The following is a 21,466-nucleotide window of genomic DNA, read 5'->3' as shown; positions in this document are numbered from 1 at the left end:
GGTTTAATGTTTAGTCTCATGTACATTAGATAATAAATCATGCCGTAACACTGCCCCAGCAGTTTATAGGGGTAATGCAAACTTTTAGACTTACCTGTAACTTCTGGGACAAATGTGCAGAACTGATGAAATGCGGAGTCTGCGGGAGGTCACGTCTGTCTCCATAGACTCATTTCATATAAATTATGGTTGAGATGACCTCTTCTGATTGGCTGCATTGTGCCAATAAGTAGTCAGGTAAGCTTTGACAATGAGGGGGTGATCAACTATGGGTGATCTGTGACTGACAGTAAGAGAATCACAAGAAGCAGAGTTTGGAGATAAGTCAGGAACAATGAAGAAGGTGAGAAGAAAACCGAAACAAAGACAAAAATCATTAATATAACTTTGGTTTCAGACTTCCTTGACGATAACATAAATGATGACTTACAATGCCTGCTGAAGAGCTTCACCAGCCTCATGTAAGTTTTTTACCTTCTGAAAAATGATAAGTTCTCAGTTAACTTTAACATTAGAGAAATTCACATGTGGTATTGTTATTTTTTGCAAACCTTCAGTCAAAAGTAAAACCAAGTGTATTTCTGAACTGAACAAGTTCAAACAGATCTGGAAACTGGAAAATTCAATTAAATATTTAAAAATTAAACATTTTATATACTACTTAAAATTCAAAGGTCAAGTATGTAAGATGTGTCTGAATGAAGTAGTGATGACACAAATATTAAGAACTAAATACACACAGAGTAAAACACAGTAATACGTTTAAAATTATTATACAATGACACATGTCTACAGTTGTTAGATTCAATTCTGATTTACACATTTTACCTGTAATGAAGAAAGAAAAACCCACCTGGGAAAACAGTCACATTCACTGTTGACTCACTGTGTCCTAACAGGTTCCAGACTCGACAGGAATAACGTCCACTGTCTTTGGCTGTGACCTGAGTGATGACGAAGTTCTGCTCTGATGATTTTGATGAGTTTTCACCCTCCTTGTACCAGCTGTAATTAGCTGCCGGGTTAGCATCAGCGCTACAGTTCAGGGTGATTGTAGTGTCCTCCTCAACCTCACCAGAGGGACTCACTGACACTAATGGGCCTTCAGGAGTATCTGCAGGACATCACAACAATAAGAATGTTACTACAGAACAAGAAGGTGGTTGGTGCACATATATGTATTTATACATACATCAATATAGCGACTGAACAGTAGTGAACATTCTAAACTGGAGACTCATCATCCTGGATAAATACCCCATAATCAGTGACTGAATCCAATTCAGTCTTATTTACTTACACACTGCAGGAGAGCGGAAGGATTCGTATCCTATAACAGTGCAGGAATATCTGGCTGGAGAATTTATACTCAGGGAAACATGTTGAATTCTTGTGACACCAAACTTTCTCATCATTCTTGTACCATATGTAAGAATTAAGAGACGCTCCCACTGACTCTGACACGTCAGCTCACTCCTGTTGCTGCTCTCTTGTCTACTCACACGTACCTGCAGCACTGGGTCTGTCATCAACAAGCACACCGTTACTATAGAAACAACTGCTGACGTCAACACACTGACATGCTGAGAGTTACCTGGTACAGTCAGTCTGACTCCAGGTTCACCAGTTAATCTCCAACCACCTGTGTTTGTTCTGATCATGAACTTGTAGACAGCTGAGTCGTTCTTATGCACATTTGTGATCCTCACAGTATATCTGTAGTAGTAGTCGTACTTTGACTGATCATACTGATATTTTAATTACTCTTTAAAGCACGTATATGAATGATGTGAGTTGGAGCTGAGTTCCACATCAGAAGCTTTTATAACCCAAGAAGTATCACCGTATGGTACCCTTCTTGAATATGTGCAGTTGTAGCTAATGTCGACTGTTGATCCTTTGACAACACAGATTTCAGTAGAAGTGGAAGTCGCTGCCTTGACACTCACACCTGTAACACACAATGCACAAAACTGCTCTTACTGTCAAACAATGATTCAAATCACAATATGACACAGGCACAGAAAAGAACTGGCCAGTTGATGTCCAAATTCTGACTTTTGCTGTGACTGAAAGGATCATATGATTGACGTTGGAGTTGTTGCTGGTTTCTACTTTAACACAGTGAAACTATTTCTGCATCAGTGTAGAGATGATATTATGTTACAGTTTGGTGAACTCACCAGAATGTCCTATTTCTTCTATCCTACAGGTGCAGTCGTCTGTAAGAATATTGTCTTCTGGAGCTGCATAATAAATGTTTCCAAGGATCTTTTGTTCAGTCTTGAACAAGTTACAGTTTTGTTGACGTGTCAGAGAACACCTGCCACAGCTCAGATTCTGAGTTGATCTGATCACCTGAAGATCTGAGGAAGAAAAACAACTCATGGTAGACTGACACAGAGGCACGCCACCCATCAGATACTGATGTCATAAAGATGCAGAATAAAACATTACCTGACACCCTCAGAGTGACTCCAGGTTTACCATAATACTTCCCATCATGTAGATCAGTTATTAATCTGAACATGTAAACAGTTGAGTCGCTCTCTGTCAAGTTTCTGATGATCAGAGTACATCTGTTGATCTTGTCATCACAGATATTCTCAACACGACCTGAATACTCTGGGATTGACGTCAGATTCTCAAATTAGGAATCCTCTTTTTTAGGAACCAGAATTTATCTGTAACCTTATGATACTCTGGGTAAATATAGGTGCAGCTGATGTTGACTGTTGATCCTTTGACAGCAAAGATGTGACCATTGGTGTACTTCACCCCCCAAACATCCTGAGCCTGTAGAACTGGAAAATATCAGAAACAACAATCAGATACATTCAGGCATTCATATAATATAATTATAATTCATATAATTTTACAATAACCAGCTTCAGAAATAAAGCATTAATATTTAAATCTTTAAATGATTTATTTGAGGATGTGAAGAAAGCTTTCAGTAGATGACTGCTATAAAGGTGATCCTGTGTCTGCTGTGTTTTACTGTGTTGGGTAGAGTTACTGGAACTTGTCTGAGTCTCTGTTTGTCTTTAATTTGGTTCATTTGTTCAGAATCAGAAAATATTAACACACAGAATCTTTGGCACTTTCACAGATGTTTTTTTCCTCCCCCCAAAAATAATACAAAACTAATATGTGATGAGGGTTATTCAATTTAGCACCCAAGCTTGTTCCTTCCTTTTCAGATTACCGTATTGGCCCGAATATAAGACGACCCTGATTATAAAACGACCCCCTCTTTTTCAAGACTCAAGTTTGAAAAAAGACTTTTTGAACACCAAATTTAATTTATATACAGAAAATAATTACAGTACATCTGAAACAAATGATTATATCTTCGACCCACTTTTCTCCAGATTGTCGCTACATTTCTCTATTTTCTGTTATCTCTTCTCTTATTTTCTTCTCTTTTCTTTCTTACCGCTATTTTTTACTTTTCTTCTTCGTGCTACCGCTATTTTTATTTTTCTTCTTCGTGACAGGGGTTCGCTTTGGCCTGGGACGTTAAGTTCAGCATTCGCTTTAAATATATCTGGCGCCATCTAGCGTTGTGAATGGGTATACTGTCTAGACCGCGAATGTAAGACGACCCTGTGGCGGACACATTTGGGTGTATCTCACACCCAGGTGATGCATGGGGTGATGGGCGTGGTTATCCCTTGATTGGATGCACTGTTCAACGCGCCATTCAGAGTTGGTCTGCTGGTTGCAGAATAAAGACGTCTAAACCATCTGCTCTCTCCGAGTCGTTCCTCGTCCTGCCACATTGGTGACCCCGTTTTGAACATGTTTGAGGCAGCAGATGATGGTATCTCCTCTTCGGTAATGTCGCCCCGACACGCGCAACCAGCCAGCGTCATCGCGTCCGTGAAGCTGCCCGACTTCTGGCAGAGCGACCCGGCCCCGTGGTTCCAGCATGTCGAAGCGCTTTTCCACCTGCGAGGAGTCACCGAGGACGACTCCAAATATTATTTGGTGGTCGCGGCTATGGACCAGCAATCCACTCGCCGCGTCATGCAGCTGCTGCGGGATCCGCCACCGCGCGGAAAGTACGCAGCGATCAAAGAGCTCCTGCTCCGGAGGTACAGCCAATCCGCCGCGGAAAGGGCGGACAAACTGCTTTCCCTGCCGGGTTTGGGCGATGGTTCGGCGGTGGACCTTATGGACAGCATGCTGTCATTGCTGGGGCTCAGACGAAGGCGGGTTCCTTTTCCCGCACATTTTCCTGCGCCAACTTCCACATCCGGTCCGGGCGGCCTTGGCGAACTCCCCGAGTTTGGCGGCTGGTGATTTCCGTGGTTTGGCTGAGGAAGCGGATCGTGTGCTGCTGACTGCGAGGAGGACCTCCGTGCAGAGCGTGTTGGCGGATTCCCGGCTGCTGGTACCAGAGGACACAGACCAGGCGATGGTTGCTGGAGTTTCCTCCCGGAGGAGGAAGAGTGACCTGTTTTCTTCCACCAGCGTTTTGGCCACAAGGCCCGGCGCTGCGTTCCTCCATGTGCGTTCGAGACGCAGGGAAACGCCAGGGCCAGCGCTCAGTAGCAGCTGTGGGCGCTGGTGAACAGGAGGAGCTGCTGTTTGTCAAAGACTCCCTGTCAGGCCGGCGGTTACTGGTGGATTCTGGTTCCCAGAAGAGCCTCCTCCCTCCAGGCAGCGCAGACCTGTCATCCTCGGGCGCAGGCCCCCAACTGACTGCTGCCAATGGTTCCTCTATTGAGACATTTGGTACCAGGTCGGTGACTGTTTGTTTTTCTGGACGCAGGTTCACATGGGACTTTGTGTTAGCCTCCATTACTGTTCCCATCATAGGCGCAGATTTTCTGTGTTCTCATGGTCTGCTAGTGGATGTTGCTAACCGACGTCTAATCGATGCTGTGTCTTTTGCCACCTTTCCATGTCTGACGGGGGGACCTGGGCCGCTGGCACATGCCAGTTTTGCTGCGGCGGGCAATGTTTTTCAGCGGTTGCTGGGTGATTTTCCGTCGCTTACTACGCCCGCGTTTTCCACGGCCGTCACAAAGCACGGGGTGGAGCACTTCATTCCCACCGCGGGTCCGCCCGTTTTTGCACGCGCTCGGCGACTCGATGCTGTGAAGTTGGCGACGGCTAGGGAGGAATTCGCCACAATGGAGCGTTTAGGGATTGTGCGGCGCTCTAACAGCCCATGGGCCTCTCCGCTCCATATGGTGCCCAAGGCGGATGGCACTTGCGGCCCTGTGGCGATTTTCGTCGTCTTAACAACATCACAGCCCATGACCGTTACCCCATTCCGCACATTCAGGATTTTTCCGTTCGCTTGGCAGGCACTACCATTTTCTCCAAGGTAGACTTGGTGCGGGGCTATCATCAGGTTCCGGTGCGTGCCGAGGATGTGCCCAAGACTGCCGTGATTACCCCGTTTGGGCTTTTCGAGTTCCTGCGCATGCCCTTTGGCCTGAAGGGGGCAGCACAGACCTTTCAGCGGCTAATGGACTCGGTATTGCGTGACCTACCTTTGTGTTCGTCTACTTGGACGACATATTGGTAGCAAGTCCTTCGGCAGATGAGCACCTGACCCACCTTGGGCAGGTTTTTCAGCGACTGGCAGATCATGGCCTGATCGTAAACCCAGCGAAATGCCAGTTTGGTCTGCCAGTGATTGATTTCTTGGGCCACCGCATTTCTTCTGATGGTGTAGTTCCATTGCCATCCAAGGTGCAAGTGGTGGCGGAATTTCCTCGTCCGGTCTCCGTTAAGGCTCTGCAGGAATTCTTGGGGATGGTGAATTTTTATAACCGTTTTCTCCCCAGGGCAGCCCACCTCCTGCAGCCACTGTATGAGGCCCTACGGATGAAGAGGGCTACGGATCAGGTCGACTGGACTGCCGAGCGGGTCCAGGCGTTTGAGGGGGCCAAGTCTGCCTTAGCCAACGCCACACTGTTGGCCCATCCGGCACCTCGGGCGGACATCGCTTTGACGACTGACGCCTCAGATGTGGCCGTCGGGGCAGTGGTCAAACAGAGTGTGGGTGGTGCATGGCAGCCCCTTGCATTTTTCAGTCGCAAGCTACGGGACAATGAGCGGAAGTACAGCGTTTTTGACCGGGAGTTACTTGCATTGTACCTGGCTACGCGTCATTTTCGTTTTCTGCTCGAGGGCCGGTCTTTCACGGCTTATGTCGACCACAAACCTCTGACATTCGCTATGTCAAAGGTGTCGGAGCCTTGGTCTGCGCGTCAGCAGCGTCATCTGGCGGCAGTGTCGGAGTTCACGACTGACGTTCGGCACGTGGCTGGAAAAGCTAACCCGGTGGCCGATTGTCTGTCGCGGGTGTTGATTTGTCCTGTGCACTTAGGGCTGGATTCTCTGCCATGGCGGCTGACCAGTCGGGGGACCCGGAGATAGGGGCTCTTGAGTCCACCGGTACAGGCTTGAAGCTGGAGAAAGCTGTAGTACAGGATGGCGGTCCTACCCTCCTTTGTGACGTTTCCACCGGTCGTCCCCGACCTGTGGTCCCGGTGGCCTGGGCCGCAGGTTCTTTGATATGGTCCATTCCCTCTCACACCCGGGGTCCGCGCATCGGTGAAACTGGTGAGTGCCAAGTTTGTCTGGCCTGGCCTTCGCAAGGAGGTCAGAGAATGGGCAGCAGCCTGTGTGGCATGTCAGCGTGCTAAGGTTCACCAGCACACCAAGGCACCCCTTGAACCATTCGCGATTCCAGCCAGACGGTTTGACCACGTGCATGTGGACCTGGTGGGACCCTTACCGCCATCCCACGGGTACACTCATCTGCTCACTATGGTGGATCGCACCACCAGGTGCCGGAGGTGGTCCCTCTTTCCTCCACGACATCGGCAGACGTCGCTAGAGCATTTCTTTCGGCTTGGGTCGCACGTTTTGGCTCCCCTTCCGACATTACTTCTGACAGGGGACCTCAGTTTGTCTCGGAACTGTGGTCATCTATGGCTAGGTCCTTGGGCACACAGGTTCACCGTACCACTGTGTACCATCCTCAGGCTAACGGGCTTTGTGAACGCTTTCACCACGTTCACTCAAGGCAGCATTGCGTGCCGCGCTTTCGGATGACAGCTGGGTGGATCGTTTACCTTGGGTGATGCTTGGTTTGCGTTCAGCTCCTAAAGAGGATATGGATGCTTCGCCTGCGGAATTGGTCTTGGGACAACCGCTTCGTGTTCCAGGGGAATTTCTGCCAGAGAGTGCGCCTCCTTGTAACTTTCCTGCTGGAAGTTACTTTTCGGCTGGGCCTGCTCTGGTTCCATCCCCTGTGCTCCACTGTTTCCCGCGGTCCTTTGTACCGACGGACTTAGCAACAGCTCGTTTTGTTTTTGTACGACATGACCCCCACCGGTCACCCCTTCGCCCTCCGTACGACGGCCCATTCCGGGTGCTCGAGACGGGGGCGAAGAGTTTCGTGCTCGATATGGGTGGTCGGTCGGAGGAGCGGGCGTTGTCACGTTGGCTGAAGCCGCCGGCATTTGCTGGTTGGGCAGGATGTGTTGCCGGCTCAGGTCCCCCGTCGGGGCCGTCCTCCCAAGGTCCAGAATGTCCCGTCTGATGATCTTTGTTCTAATTTACAGCCTGCTGTGGACTTTGTTTCTCCTGCTTGCGACTCATCTGCGTTCCCGGAAGAGGGGCGCCGCAGCCGTTATGGCAGGCTGATTAACCCCCTGTCAGGGACTGAAATGTAAAATTGTTATTTTTCCTTTCCCTCTTTCTGCTGTTCTTCTCCCTTCTGGGTGTTCGGGGGGGGCTGTGTGGCGGACACATTTGGGTGTATCTCACACCCAGGTGATGCATGGGGTGATGGGCGTGGTTATCCCTTGATTGGATGCACTGTTCAACGCGCCATTCAGAGTTGGTCTGCTGGTTGCAGAATAAAGACGTCTAAACCATCTGCTCTGTCCGAGTCGTTCCTCGTCCTGCCACAACCCCAGCTTTTTCAGTCTTATTTCAACGCAAAAAACACCATCTTATATTCGGGCCAATACGGTATTTCAGATTATGGTTATATTTCAAAAAGTTTAGTGTCAATTCTGATCACAAAATCATCTCATCATCATCCAAATCAGCAATCTGTTTTACTGTAACTGCTGAAGACAATTTAACTATTTCAATGTGAAGACATTTACCTGGAGCGATGAGGAGAAGGAGGAAGGCTGCTGCAGCCAACCCCATGGCTGCTGCTCTGCTGCTGCAGGTCCAGACGTGACCGTTCAGGTCAGCTCAGGGCAGGCGGCTGGTCAGCTCTCTGAGCATGAGAAAATCAGCTCTTGGCAGCTGATCAGCTCTCTGAGCTTGAGAAAAGAGCAGCCAGACCATCAAGACGTCTCGCTGAAGTGGAGTCGATTTTCTACGAACTTTGAAGAAGTAAAACATGTTTTGTTTCCTTCCTCTTTCCATGATATATTATATGCATGGCTGGTAGAAAATACAGAACCATTTAACAATAGAAAAAAAGATGTACCGGTAATTTTGATGCTGTAAGTTTTCAGGATTTTCTTTTAAAGAGTGTAAAAACAGATCTGCTCTGTGAGTAAAACAGACAGTCAGTGACAGTGTTGGTGGTAAAGTGGTGCATGTGTAGCTGGTTCAGGCAGAAGCCACCACAGATACGAGGCAAATTAATGTTTAAAGCACAACAAACGTCAAATCAATTCGATAACCGTCAACTATATTAATTAAATTCAAAGCTGTTTTATTTTCTTTAGAGTTAGTTTAAAATGAGTCTCAATTAAGTGTAGGAATTAAATTGAAAACAAAAAGACAGTTGAAACCAGAAAATTTCAGAGGTTGTGTGCAGAAAAAGAACCCAAAAGTGTGAAGATTAGCGAGTATGAAGAAAAGATCGATAGTCAGCATCGACTTTTGGAAAAATTGAGACCAGACACGACGATACTCCCTACCGGTGAAGTCTAAAGCTTTTTCAAACACTATCGAGTATAACTGCTGCATAAATACGTGTGTATTGTCTTTATGCATAATGCTTACAGAATATGCACCTTTCGAATAATCTTTAGAACTCTTTTGGTTACCATATAAGACTCGGTCTTGGCCCGTGTGCCCTGTTCTCCGCGCGTTTTTAATGTTTTCAAAATAAGTGTAGTATCATCTAGTGGTGCTTTCTGTTATAATCTCAAGTGAGTTGGATTTGGCAATAGTCTACATACTCATAAAACATTCCGATTCAGAACGCTGGCAGGCTATTCATGCAATTTGACCTTTTCGAAAAAAACACTAAACCACAACAGGAGCACAGACCAGGGCCATATATGCTCCAAAAGAGGCAGACTTTCTCAAACTCATCGAGCATTTAAAGGATTAATTTTTAGTCATCTGTTTCGTCTTCTGTCCAGTTTTAAGAAATGCGTAACTCTGGTTACTGATGTCTGCAGAGACCTCACAAACCAGCTCAAAAAGGCTGAATTAAAGGAAGCTTTATGAGTGGGTCACACAGGGCAATTCACCAAGAAAGTGGAGCATATTTCACCACTTAATATTTTGTAGTCTATTTTTTACTACTTATATATATATGATATATATTGATATACTGTATTATATACCTATAAGCTTTATTTATAAAGTGTCAATAACAATGAATTGTCTCTCCAGACTTTCCACAGCAACATGCCTATAAAGACAAGTGGGTTCTTACTGACCATCACTGGAACTAAAAGAACATCTGTCCAGCACTTACAAGAAGGAGCAACCTGTGATTCAAAACAATGAAATGCTTCTTTCTATTGATCAGGATCATGACCCCAGTGAATATCCTACTTTGGACTTGAATCTTGATGATTCTCTACAAAAGACTTTAGCCATTATGTCGGTAATGAATTCTGAGGAATCAGAACCAAACCTACAGCTGTTCTCTTACAGCACACATGAGGACAGTAATCATAAGGGAGATCAACAAAATGACTCTGGATCAACTCTTCGCAAACAAAACCATCCACAACACAAAGGTGAGCTGAATAGTCCCAGTATTCTCAGCTCAGCCAAGCTTCAGCCTCATTCTAATTCAGTCTTTTTTTTCTGTGACACTCTAGATTTTCAAGGGCAACATTTTGTCATGTGCAAGGAGGAAGATGGGGAAGTTCTCATCAACCAGGGGCAGTGGAACACTGAGAGGAACTCTGGTCTGGACCCAGAGGACACAAAACCTCAACACATGAAAGAGGAACATCTCAGGATCACTGCGGAGGAAGTTGTATTGAAGCAGGAGACTGACGCATCCCTTTCCCCCCCTAGTTCTGAAGTATACAGGGAGGTTAAGACCCTAAATCCTGATAAAACTACAAAACAGTCTGTGACCAAGTTGCCACTTTTGAATCCTGTGATGTCAGAACCAAACAGTGACCCACTGCTACTGCTTTCCACCACCACCAGCTGTCGTGAGGACAAAGTCATAGGTCAAAGGAAAACTAGACGTGGTGGCTCTCGGTCAACCAAGCAGGACAAGAATATAACACAACCCCGACAGCGTGCAGGTAAGCGGCATGCTAAAGATGTTCAGAAACCTAGCAAACTAAAAAGAAACTGTAATTCTGACAGAGGTGAAAAGTCTTTAAAATGTGATACCTGTGGGAAACGTTTTAAATTTAAGTCCACTTTGCACATTCACATCAGAATTCACACAGGTGAAAAGCCATATGTGTGTAAAACATGTGGGAAATCTTTCACGCAACAAGGTCACCTGAGTTCTCACATCTTAATTCATACAGGTGAGAAGCCATATGTGTGTTTGACGTGCAAGAAAGGCTTCTTACGAAAAAAGAGTCTGCGCGATCACATGATAATTCACACAGGTCTGCAGCCACATGTATGTGTAACATGTGAGAAAGGTTTCATTCTGAAGAAGGACTTGACCGCCCACATAAGAACCCATAATGCCGAGAAGCCACATGTTTGACTTGAACCTTTCTACGACCACAAATGGAAATATGCTTTATTGGAATTTTGTCCAACAACAAGACCAACACCAAGCTGCACACTCGTAAAGTAAAAATTATACAGAGTACAAATTATATGCAATCACAGCTGCATGTCTTTTGGGGTATGTCTCTACCATGTTTGAATATCTACAGACTATAAATTTTACCCATTCTTCTCCGAAAAGACACTCAGGCTGAGTCAGATTAGATGGGGAGCGTTCGTAAATGGTAGCTTTCAGATGTTGCCACAGATTCTTGAGAGAAGTATAACTTTTAAGTGGGCCAGTTAAAATATGGAATATATTTTGCAGTTTAGCAGGTATTCTTTACATATTGCCCAAAATATGGAAAGAAGAAAACCCCTGAGATGTTGTCCAGAGTGATCTGCAGTGTTGATCAGAGAACCTTCATCCACATGTTTCCTCACATGGCATCTGGCAAACTGCAAAAGGACTTCTTATGGTTTTCTTTTTACAATGGCTTTCTTCTGGCACCTCTTAAAGGCCAGATCTGTGCAATGCACAACCAGTAGTTGTGCTGTGGACAGATTCTTGAGCTGTGGATCTCAGCTAACCCTAACCTGTGAGATTCAAAGCTTTTTATTTCCCAACCTTGCTTGTTGCACAGAACAGCTGTATTTGTGCTGAAATTAGATTACACACATCATTCAACAATCATCAGGTCAACTTCTGAAGGCAATTGGTTGCATTCAGAGAAAAGGGGAATGAATAATTCTTGTATGGTTTTTCACATTAAATTTCAGTGTTTGTGACCAAAGGTGGAAACGTTCAAGGAGTGTGAATACATTTGCAAGCTACTATAGATAGTCAACACAGTTGAGAAGCCATGTTTGAATTTGTACAGGTTTTGTTCAAAGAGGTTGTTGACTCGCGCACAAAAACATCCACATACACAAGAAGCTGTTGTGACGGGTGCAGTTAGGACCCAAATGCAGCACTCTGGAAAGCTGGACCGTCGTAATGACTTTTATTAACACACGGGCAAACAGCAACTCAGGCAGACCAGGAAACACAGGAAATAGTCCGTTCTTCAGGCTCTGGGCCCGCACAAAGTCTATGGGTTGCAGGCTCGGGGAGTGGGACGAGCAGCAGCGAAGTCGGGGCCGGGCGGAGAAGTCTAAACCAGGTGAGCAGACAGGAACCAGAGACGCTGAGGCAGAAGTCGTAGTCAGGGGCAGAAAGCAGGTAGGTTGTCCGGGGAACAGGCAAGGCAGGCAGAACGAAGACAGGCAGGGTCGGTAACGAGTAATCTGGCAGGGAAACAACGCTGGAAAGTCTCGCATGAAAGCAGAAGAACAATCTGGCACTGAGTGAGTGTGAGGCTGGAGAATATATACACTGGTAGGTGAGCTGATTGATGAGTGAGGGCAGGTGTGTGATCAGTGACTGAAAGCAGGTGTGGTGATCAGAGGGTGTGGCGTGAGCAGGGCAGTGGAAAAGTACTGGGACAGGAGGGAACTGGGGAAAAGGGGCTGTGACAGCTGTATGTTTTTAAAATGTGGAAAGCTTTCATAGAATTAGCCTGTCTACCCCCATGAGTGGTAAAGTGTCCTGTCAGTGCTTATTAACTGAAACCTCAATTGTATAATCACATGAATTTGATTACATATGTTTGCAAAATGCCCATTGGGATTTTTGGGATCAATTTCTCATTGAAGAGAGGTAGCAAGTGGTACTGCAAAAAAAAGTGGACACCAGACTAATAGTGTTCTCATCCCGTGAATTTTCATATTGTAAAAGAAAAAAATGGGTTGTATTCTCTGTTGTATTGATTATCAGAAATTTATTTTCATGGCCATGAAAACTTGGTGTGGCTTGGAAAATGTATTTCTCTATGAAGAAACATTGCCTTTTTCTTTTAGAAACTGGTGTCTTTTCCAGATATGGATATTTGTGAAAAAAAATTCTGTGAGCCTCTCTGACAGACTGTTGAAACACTTGTTGGAATTGTTATGTGCTGCTGTGCAGAGAAAATTCAATTTCTTTTCCTTATAAGGTTCTTTGCTTAAATTCCATCCTTGTTTTTCCCACAAGACACATCTTATATGTATTTCAGATGTAACATAAATGTATTGGCATCTGTTCTTTGATTAAACCGCTTTTAAAGTAAATTTTCCTTTGATTCATCACATGAGCATGAAGGTTTTTTCCCTACACTACAAAGGAATAGGCAGCACTCAAAAAAGCTCCAGTCTGGGCCAAAAGAACTCAGAACCTCTTTGGGTCTAAAGGGGAAATACTGTGGAGCAGTCAACGAGGGAGGAGACTGATATTCTAATATTATGACAGGTCAGATGTCATGTTTTTAGCTGTGCTTTAACACTTGACAGGGTAAAAGTTACACATGTGTTCTCTAAACACTAGAGTCCACCATGAAAAACTTGTAGTTTGTGTATACAGTATTGCTGACTTGGTTGTGTATTCCACCCGGCTAAGGCTTCATCTTTGCTGCAGGAACGTATTTTTCATCTGAACATTGACTTCAAGAGCATTTTTTGGCATTATAAAAGCCAAAATGTAGACAATAAGGAAAAGTTCCATCTGAAGGTTGGGATCCATTTTTCGGGTATTGGGAGTATCGTGAGTGCGTTACTGACTGTAAATGGTAGGAGGCACTGTGACACCCCTATTGTGTTCGAATGCGACTGCAGAATAGGAAGTGGTAGCCATGGTTGCTTCCCCTGCATTTATTACTTTCAATTGAACAAAAATAAAACCTAAATTCATGAACTGATTGCAAAAAAATCAAGAGGGTAATAAATACTGATACAGAAAGGTAAAAAATATATCAAGCTGTTGCAGTCGTGTGACGCAAAAAACCAAGGATTAAGTAAAGAAGTAAAGTAAAAAGAAGTAAAATATGTTCATGTCATGCACACAAAAAAAATCTAATTTTTGCTGACAGGAAGTGGGTTTTCTAGTTGGGAAATTTGGTTCTAAAAATGCTTCTGATGACTCATTTCACCAACAACAACATCTGACAATAAAAACACAAATGAAAGGTTTCTACTTGACTGTGCTGTAGATTGCATCAATACTGTCCATGGCACCAGTTGTCCTAAATAAGGGGGGGAAATACAAAGTCAAAAGTGCAGCTTTGGCAAAAATGTCCACAAAACACAGAAACAGTGAAAATCTTAATGGCTCACCTCGGAGCAGAGCTGGGTCTGTGAAAACTGACTTCAGAGTACTGCACATCTTCTTCCTCCACATGTTTTGGCTCGAGGTGTCCAGATGTTTTGACGTTGGAGCACAGATCTGTCTGGGCTTTGGGGAAGTGGACGCTGGTATATTCCTCCTCCAGCTTACTGGATATATCCTGCAAATGTAAAATTCCATTCATGACTGTGCTTCTTTCAGTCAGCTTGATGTTTGAACTGATTTGAAAATTGCTTATTTGCTGAGCTCCTTAATGGAGGCCTGGAATCCAAAAACTGAAATGGAAGATCAACTAAATGTCTCCTCTCTTTATTAAACTGCATTTAGAGATTGACAGGATGCTTCTCAGACAAATGAGTTTACCACTTTTGTCTCTACTGACTTCTTATGTGTGTTCTTCTTCCTGGTGATTTAATAAAAAAAATAAATTAATAAAAGAGTAGCAGCAAATCTAAATAATAACAATCGGAAATATGTAGAATAATTCTGCATGTATTTAATTGCATCTGAGTGTGGTTTGGTTGCCATAACAACAAACGTTTTCACTCGTACTGATGTCACCGCTGAATCAACACTCAGTTTAAATATTGCATATTTCCCACATTTTAATTCCTTCTGCAAATCATCACGTTGCCTGTAAAAAGCCTCTCCATATGAAACAGGGTCCGAAATCATCAACTTACCTAAACAAAACAACAAAGACTCCTGTAAGTCCAATAAGGAAAATCCCAACACCTGATCCGATGGCTGCCAGTTTCCATGGCCAAACTGCTCAACGGAAAATTAAATAAATGAACAAAGTTTGAGATTTTTAACCCTCTTTCTGCAGAACAGACACAATCCCATCCCTGGTTATAATGCTGGTTATTAGTAGCTGTTGCTGACAGTGAACTGAACAAGTTCAAACAGATCTGGAAACTGGAAAATTCAATTAAATATTTAAAAATTAAACATTTTTTATACTACTTAAAATTCAACGGTCAAGTATGTAAGATGAGTCTGAATGAAGCAGTGATGACACAAATATTAAGAACTAAATACACACAGAGTAAAACACAGTAATAAGTTTAAAATTATTATACAATGACACATGTCTACAGTTGTTAGATTCAATTCTGATTTACACATTTTACCTGTAATGCAGAAATAAAAACCCACCTGGGACAACAGTCACATTCACTGTAGACTCACTGTGTCCTAACAGGTTCCAGACTCGACAGGAATAACGTCCACTGTCTTTGGCTGTGACCTGAGTGATGACGAAGTTCTGCTCTGATGATTTTGATGAGTTTTCACCCTCCTTGTACCAGCTGTAATTAGCTGCCGGGTTAGCATCAGAGCTACAGTTCAGGGTGATTGTAGTGTCCTCCTCAACCTCACCAGAGGGACTCACTGACACTAATGGACCTTCAGGAGCATCTGCAGGACATCACAACAATAAGAATGTTACTACAGAACAAGAAGGTGGTTGGTGCACATATATGTATTTATACATACATCAATATAGCGACTGAACAGTAGTGAACATTCTAAACTGGAGACTCATCATCCTGGATAAACACCCCATAATCAGTGACTGAATCCAAATCAGTCTTATTTACTTACACACTGCAGGAGAGCGGAAGGATTCGTATCCTATAACAGTGCAGGAATATCTGGCTGGAGAATTTATACTCAGGGAAACATCATGAATTCTTGTGGCACCGTCAACTTTCTCATCATTCTTGTACCATATGTAAGAATTAAGAGACGCTCCACACTGACTCTGACACGTCAGCTCACTCCTGTTGCTGCTCTCTTGTCTACTCACACGTACCTGCAGCACTGGGTCTGTCATCAACAAGCACACCGTTACTATAGAAACAACTGCTGACGTCAACACACTGACATGCTGAGAGTTACCTGGTACAGTCAGTCTGACTCCAGGTTCACCAGTTAATCTCCAACCACCTGTGTTTGTTCTGATCATGAACTTGTAGACAGCTGAGTCGTTCTTATGCACATTTGTGATCCTCACAGTATATCTGTAGTTGTAGTACTTTGACTGATCATATAAATACTCTCTAAAGCACGTATATGAATGATGTGAGTTGGAGCTGAGTTCCACATCAGAAGCTTTTATAACCCAGAAAGTATCATCGTATGGTAACTGGCTTGAATATCCGCAGTTGCAGCTGATGTCGACTGTTGATCCTTTGACAACACAGATTTCAGTAGAAGTGGAAGTCGCTGCCTTGACACTCACACCTGTAGCACACAATGCACAAAACTGCTCTTACTGTCAAACAATGATTCAAATCACAATATGACACAGGCACAGAAAAGAACTGTGGCCAGTTGATGTCCAAATTCTGACTTTTACTGTGACTGAAAGGATCATATGATTGACGTTGGAGTTGTTGCTGGTTTCTACTTTAACACAGTGAAACTATTTCTGCATCCGTGTGGAGATGATATTATGTTACAGTTTGGTGAACTCACCAGTCCTGTCCTACTTCTCCTATCCTACAGGTGCAGTCGTCTGTAAGAATATTGTCTTCTGGAGCTGCATAATAAATGTTTCCAAGGATCTTTTGTTCAGTCTTGAACAAGTTACAGTTTTGTTGACGTGTCAGAGAACAGCTGTCACAGCTCAGATTGATCTGATCACCTGAAGATCTGAGGAAGAAAAACAACTCATGGTAGACTGACACAGAGGCACGCCACCCATCAGATACTGATGTCATAAAGATGCAGAACAAAACATTACCTGAGACCCTCAGACTGACTCCAGGTTTACCATAATACCCATCATGTCGATCAGTTATGAATATGAACATGTAAACAGTTGAGTCGCTCTCTGTCAGGTTTCTGATGATCAGAGTACATCTGTTGATCTTGTCATCACAGATATTCTCAACACGACCTGAATACTCTGGGACTGACGTCAGATTCTCAAAATAAGGAATCCTCTTTTTTAGGAACCAGAATTTATCTGTAACTTTAAGATACCCTGGGTAGGAGCAGCTGATGTTGACTGTTGATCCTTTGACAGCAAAGATGTGACCATTGGTGTACTTCACCCCCCAACTATTGGTATACTGAGCCTGTAGAACTGGAAAATATCAGAAACAACAATCAGATACATTCAGACATTCATAAAATAACCAGCTTCAGAAAATAAAGCATTAAAATTTAATTTTTAAATGATTTATTTGAGGATGTGAAGTAAACTTTCAGTAGATGACTGCTTTAAAAGTGATCCTGCGTCTGCTGTGTTTTACTGTGTTGGGTAGAGTTACTGGAACTTGTCTGAGTCTCTGTTTGTCTTTAATTTGGTTCATTTGTTCAGAATCAGAAAATATTAACACACAGAATCTTTGGCACTTTCACAGATGTTTTTTTCCTCCCCCCAAAAATAATACAAAACTAATATGTGATGAGGGTTATTCAATTTAGCACCCAAGCTTGTTCCTTCCTTTTCAGATTATTTCAGATTATGGTTATATTTCAAAAAGTTTAGTGTCAATTCTGATCACAAAATCATCTCATCATCGTCCAAATCAGCCATCTGTTTTACTGTAACTGCTGAAGACAATTTAACTATTTCAATGCGAAGACATTTACCTGGTGCGATGAGGAGAAGGAGGAAGGCTGCTGCAGCCAACCCCATGGCTGCTGCTCTGCTGCTGCAGGTCCAGACGTGACCGTTCAGGTCAGCTCAGGGCAGGCGGCTGGTCAGCTCTCTGAGCATGAGAAAATCAGCTCTTGGCAGCTGGTCAGCTCTCTGAGCATGAGAAAATCAGCTCTTGGCAGCTGATCAGCTCTCTGAGCTTGAGAAAAGAGCAGTCAGACCGTCAAGACGTCTCGCTGAAGTGGAGTCGATTTTCTACGAACTTTGAAGAAGTAAAACATGTTCTGTTTCCTTCCTCTTTCCATGATTTATATGCATGGCTGGTAGAAAATACAGAACCATTTAACAAAAGAAAAAAAGATGTAATTTTGATGCTGTAAATTTTCAGGATTTTCTTTTAAAGAGTGTAAAAACAGATCTGCTCTGTGAGTAAAACAGACAGTCAGTGACAGTGTTGGTGGTAAAGTGGTGCATGTGCAGCTGGTTCAGGCGGAAGCTACCACAGATACGAGGCAAATGAATGTTTAAAGCACAACAAACGTCAAACAATTTCGATAACCGTCAACTATATTAATTAAATTCAAAGCTGTTTTATTTTCTTTAGAGTGAGTTTAAAATGAGTCTCAATTAAGTGTAGGAATTAAATTGAAAACAAAAAGACAGTTGAAAACAGAAAATTTCAGAGGTTGTGTGCAGAAAAAAAACCCAAAAGTGTGAAGTTGTTTGCACTAATTTTAGACACTGAGGTGTCAATGTTTCTGTAGCAACCTTAGAGGGCAGATCAAGTGTGAATTAGATTCTTTCTTTTTTAAATTGATTTAATGGCTACACAAAACACTTCCAATCATCCTTAATTTTACTTTTCCAGTTAGAGGGGGCGACACAAATGGAAACAACTCCGAACCTACTGGAAAAACGTATTTTATCATTATCACATTGAAAAACACCTCTACAGCACGACACAGCCCATCACACAACTCTCACACTTTGATGTTCCTTCTTCATTTTCTGAAAAGTGAATAAAATTCTGATTATGTAGACACTATTCCGTATCCCCCAGGCCGCACACGCCCCAAAAGAGGAAGAAGGTCCGACTGTTTCTGTTAGGTTCAAACGACCTGAAACACGAGAAGAACAAATGAGGCAAAGACAACAGTTTTGAATTTTACTTGCAAGGAGAACGGAGAGATGTGCTCAGTTACAGATCTCCAACACGTTCTGACGCACACCTCCCGCCATCCTTCTTTTATTGAAATTAGGAGGTCCCTAGTTACAGAAGTCAAATGTGTCTAAGGGAGGGGGAAAACACAAGATAGCAGGTCACAAACAAAGCAAAAGACTGTAAATCATAATGGTGAGATTATATGTAGGCCTTCACTGATTTGATTAGCTTAGCTCGCAAACAGCACATTCTTCTATATCAGACAGATTAAAAGAACAGCTCCTGGGTCAGGCCCTGCAGCTCTGTCTCCAGTCAATGCCACTTCTCCAACAGCCGCCGCATTTCTGTCGCCCTTGACCAGAGAAGTTCGAGTTGACATATCAAGCATCATGAACATTAAGCATTAGCAAATAATAGGAAACATTAAGTAATGAGAAACAATATAACGAGAATAAAGAATATAACAAGGTAAAAGCAAATAAGAGATAACTTTAATATAATGGATCTAACATTTCCCTCCTGTTTATCACATATTTGCTTCAAATTCTCATAGTCATTTAACAATCTCTTCCAGTAGATTTTCAAAGTCATGTTTATGAACACAAATACATTTACACTCAGGGGAAAATTAGCTCAATTCACTCGTAGTCTTCAGAGTCTGTAGTCAAATCCAGCTCGTCTGTAAATTAAGGGATTCAGCCATACGGTTTTTCCATGGGAGCGATAGCTGTGGTGATAAGGCGGTTAATAAGAGAACGCAGGCAGGGAATACAACAACATCCACACAAGGTAAGGATTGCAGCAAAAACAGCTACAGAAATCAGGATAGATGTAACCAATGTCTTATACTTCCCAAACACATTCATCCATTCGTCCCACATCGCGGTCTTTGCTTCTGAGTGCTCTTTCATCTTGTTGTTCAGGGTGCGAAGGCCTTCTATGGCCAGTGTGAGACTCCCATCTGACGCAGTGTTGTTAGGAATGAAGGTGCAACATTGATCTCCGAACACAGCACACACCACCTTTCTCAGCTAACAACATATCCACTGCGATCCTGTTCTGGAATGCCATAAGGGAAGTAGCCGATAGTTGACTATGAACAGCCTCAAAACCGCTCTGAGTCCAATTTCCTAAACGTTGAACATTGTAATGGATGTAGTTGATTCTGTCTACGTTCTTATTTATTGTACACCACCAACAAATAGAAGATTCAAAACCAGCAGCTACTTGATCCACTAATTTATACTCATCTGGAACACTGCGTGGCACACCCATAGCATCAATATACGTAGGAACATTTTCAGATAACCATGTAGATCTTTTATTACGACGTCACTGTTCAGGCATAAATCTATGCATGTGAGTGACTAATTGATCAGCCGACGTAGGGAACACAGAAATTAGCATAAGAAGTGTTTTTAGCACATAGTCCTGTAGCTCTCATAGGCAATGTATCAAACAGTCTCTCATCCCCACACCACCAGAAATAAAATAAATAAGAGAGCACAACTTCAGAACCTTATAATGCATGCATGAACAGCAGGGTGCAACAAATGAACTTTCCAACAGACAAAAACATACATCATTTTACAGTAAGAACAGTTTTTCGTTTTGCATTGAAAATTGTATCAAAACTACTTTCAGAACGAACAAGCTATTAAAGAGGTGTTAAAGAAGTGAAGCTGAAATAATGGAGCTGGTGAGCTTCAGGTGAATGAAAAGCTTACAGGTCAAATACAGCGTAAGAGCTGACCTGCTGTTGCCACATTGGTCCTTTAGGTTGTTATTTGCACTTTGCTTGTCATGCCGTATTTTGGTAACATTCAATCTTAAACCTGGGGGTTTCCAGAGGTATCATACAAATAAAAACACACATATGAAGAAAACGCACACTCCCAAACATCTAATTGCATTCTGTAGCCACTTGGGAATCATTTGAACTTATTCGGTTTCAACTGAGTTGGAGACTTTGTATAGCTATTGTGATTATCAGGAATACTATGATTACAGCTAGCACCGAGGCTAGCATACTACAGCTTTAGCCAATCTTCTGTATTTTTCTTTTTTTTTGTATTATCTTTTGTTTATTTTACCCGCTGCTGTCCTTGTGATGTTTATGAAATCGGTACACTATTTATGGACCATAACCTGTTGAAGTAGCCTCCCTAAGTGAGTCGGCGGCTCTGAAAACTTCACTGACTTTCGGGTCTACCCAGACTCTATTCGTCTAAGTCCACCCTATTATCAGACTTTGCATCACCTTCCCGGTCGGAGTTTTCAACAGAAATGACCTTCTTGCAATGTGTGAGGTGTACCCAGTTGATCTTTCAGCTATTTTAGCAGCAGTAGGTGTAGACAAAAGAACTTGGTCAGGTCCTTCCCACTTAGGTGAATACCAGTGTTTCTTTTTTACGCTTCTCACTAGGACCCAATCTCCTGGCTCCACCGGTTGGAATTTCTGTTGGGAGACAGAGGTCTCATGACCTTGCTTTTGTTTTTCTACATTTTTCTCATGTAATCAGCTAGATTAGACTCATCATTTGTCTCCCAGTAGTTTGTGAAC

The 21,466-nt window shown here is 43.2% G+C and overlaps 2 protein-coding genes across 3 annotated transcripts; one reads left to right on the top strand and one right to left on the bottom strand.

The window, feature by feature from the left end:
• Window positions 1-8,147: 8,147 nt before the first annotated feature.
• Window positions 8,148-19,248, top strand: LOC130526873 (zinc finger protein 583-like). 2 transcript variants are annotated; one of them, XR_008950872.1, is made up of 4 exons: window positions 8,148-8,923; window positions 9,628-9,980; window positions 10,065-12,443; window positions 18,872-19,248. XR_008950872.1 is itself a non-coding variant. In XM_057034870.1 (3 exons), the coding sequence occupies exons 2-3, from the start codon at window positions 9,746-9,748 to the stop codon at window positions 10,925-10,927; spliced, it is 1,098 nt and encodes a 365-aa protein (XP_056890850.1). In that variant the 5' UTR covers window positions 8,148-8,923; window positions 9,628-9,745; the 3' UTR covers window positions 10,928-13,080. The 2 variants fall into 2 exon arrangements, 1 of the variants encoding a protein (XP_056890850.1); XM_057034870.1 differs by lacking the exon at window positions 18,872-19,248 and having other exon boundaries at window positions 10,065-13,080.
• On the bottom strand, window positions 11,918-16,375 carry LOC130526884 (B-cell receptor CD22-like). Its single transcript, XM_057034883.1, has 8 exons — window positions 16,031-16,375; window positions 15,734-15,958; window positions 15,287-15,547; window positions 14,812-14,896; window positions 14,492-14,531; window positions 14,119-14,288; window positions 13,980-14,027; window positions 11,918-12,219 (listed from the first exon to the last, which is right to left on the bottom strand). The coding sequence occupies exons 1-8, from the start codon at window positions 16,095-16,097 to the stop codon at window positions 12,138-12,140; spliced, it is 978 nt and encodes a 325-aa protein (XP_056890863.1). The 5' UTR covers window positions 16,098-16,375; the 3' UTR covers window positions 11,918-12,137.
• Window positions 19,249-21,466: the final 2,218 nt, after the last annotated feature.

This window comes from Takifugu flavidus, chromosome 6 (assembly GCF_003711565.1).
Source record: "Takifugu flavidus isolate HTHZ2018 chromosome 6, ASM371156v2, whole genome shotgun sequence".
NCBI classification, from domain to species: domain Eukaryota; kingdom Metazoa; phylum Chordata; class Actinopteri; order Tetraodontiformes; family Tetraodontidae; genus Takifugu; species Takifugu flavidus.
This window is presented reverse-complemented; position numbering and strand designations above follow the sequence as displayed.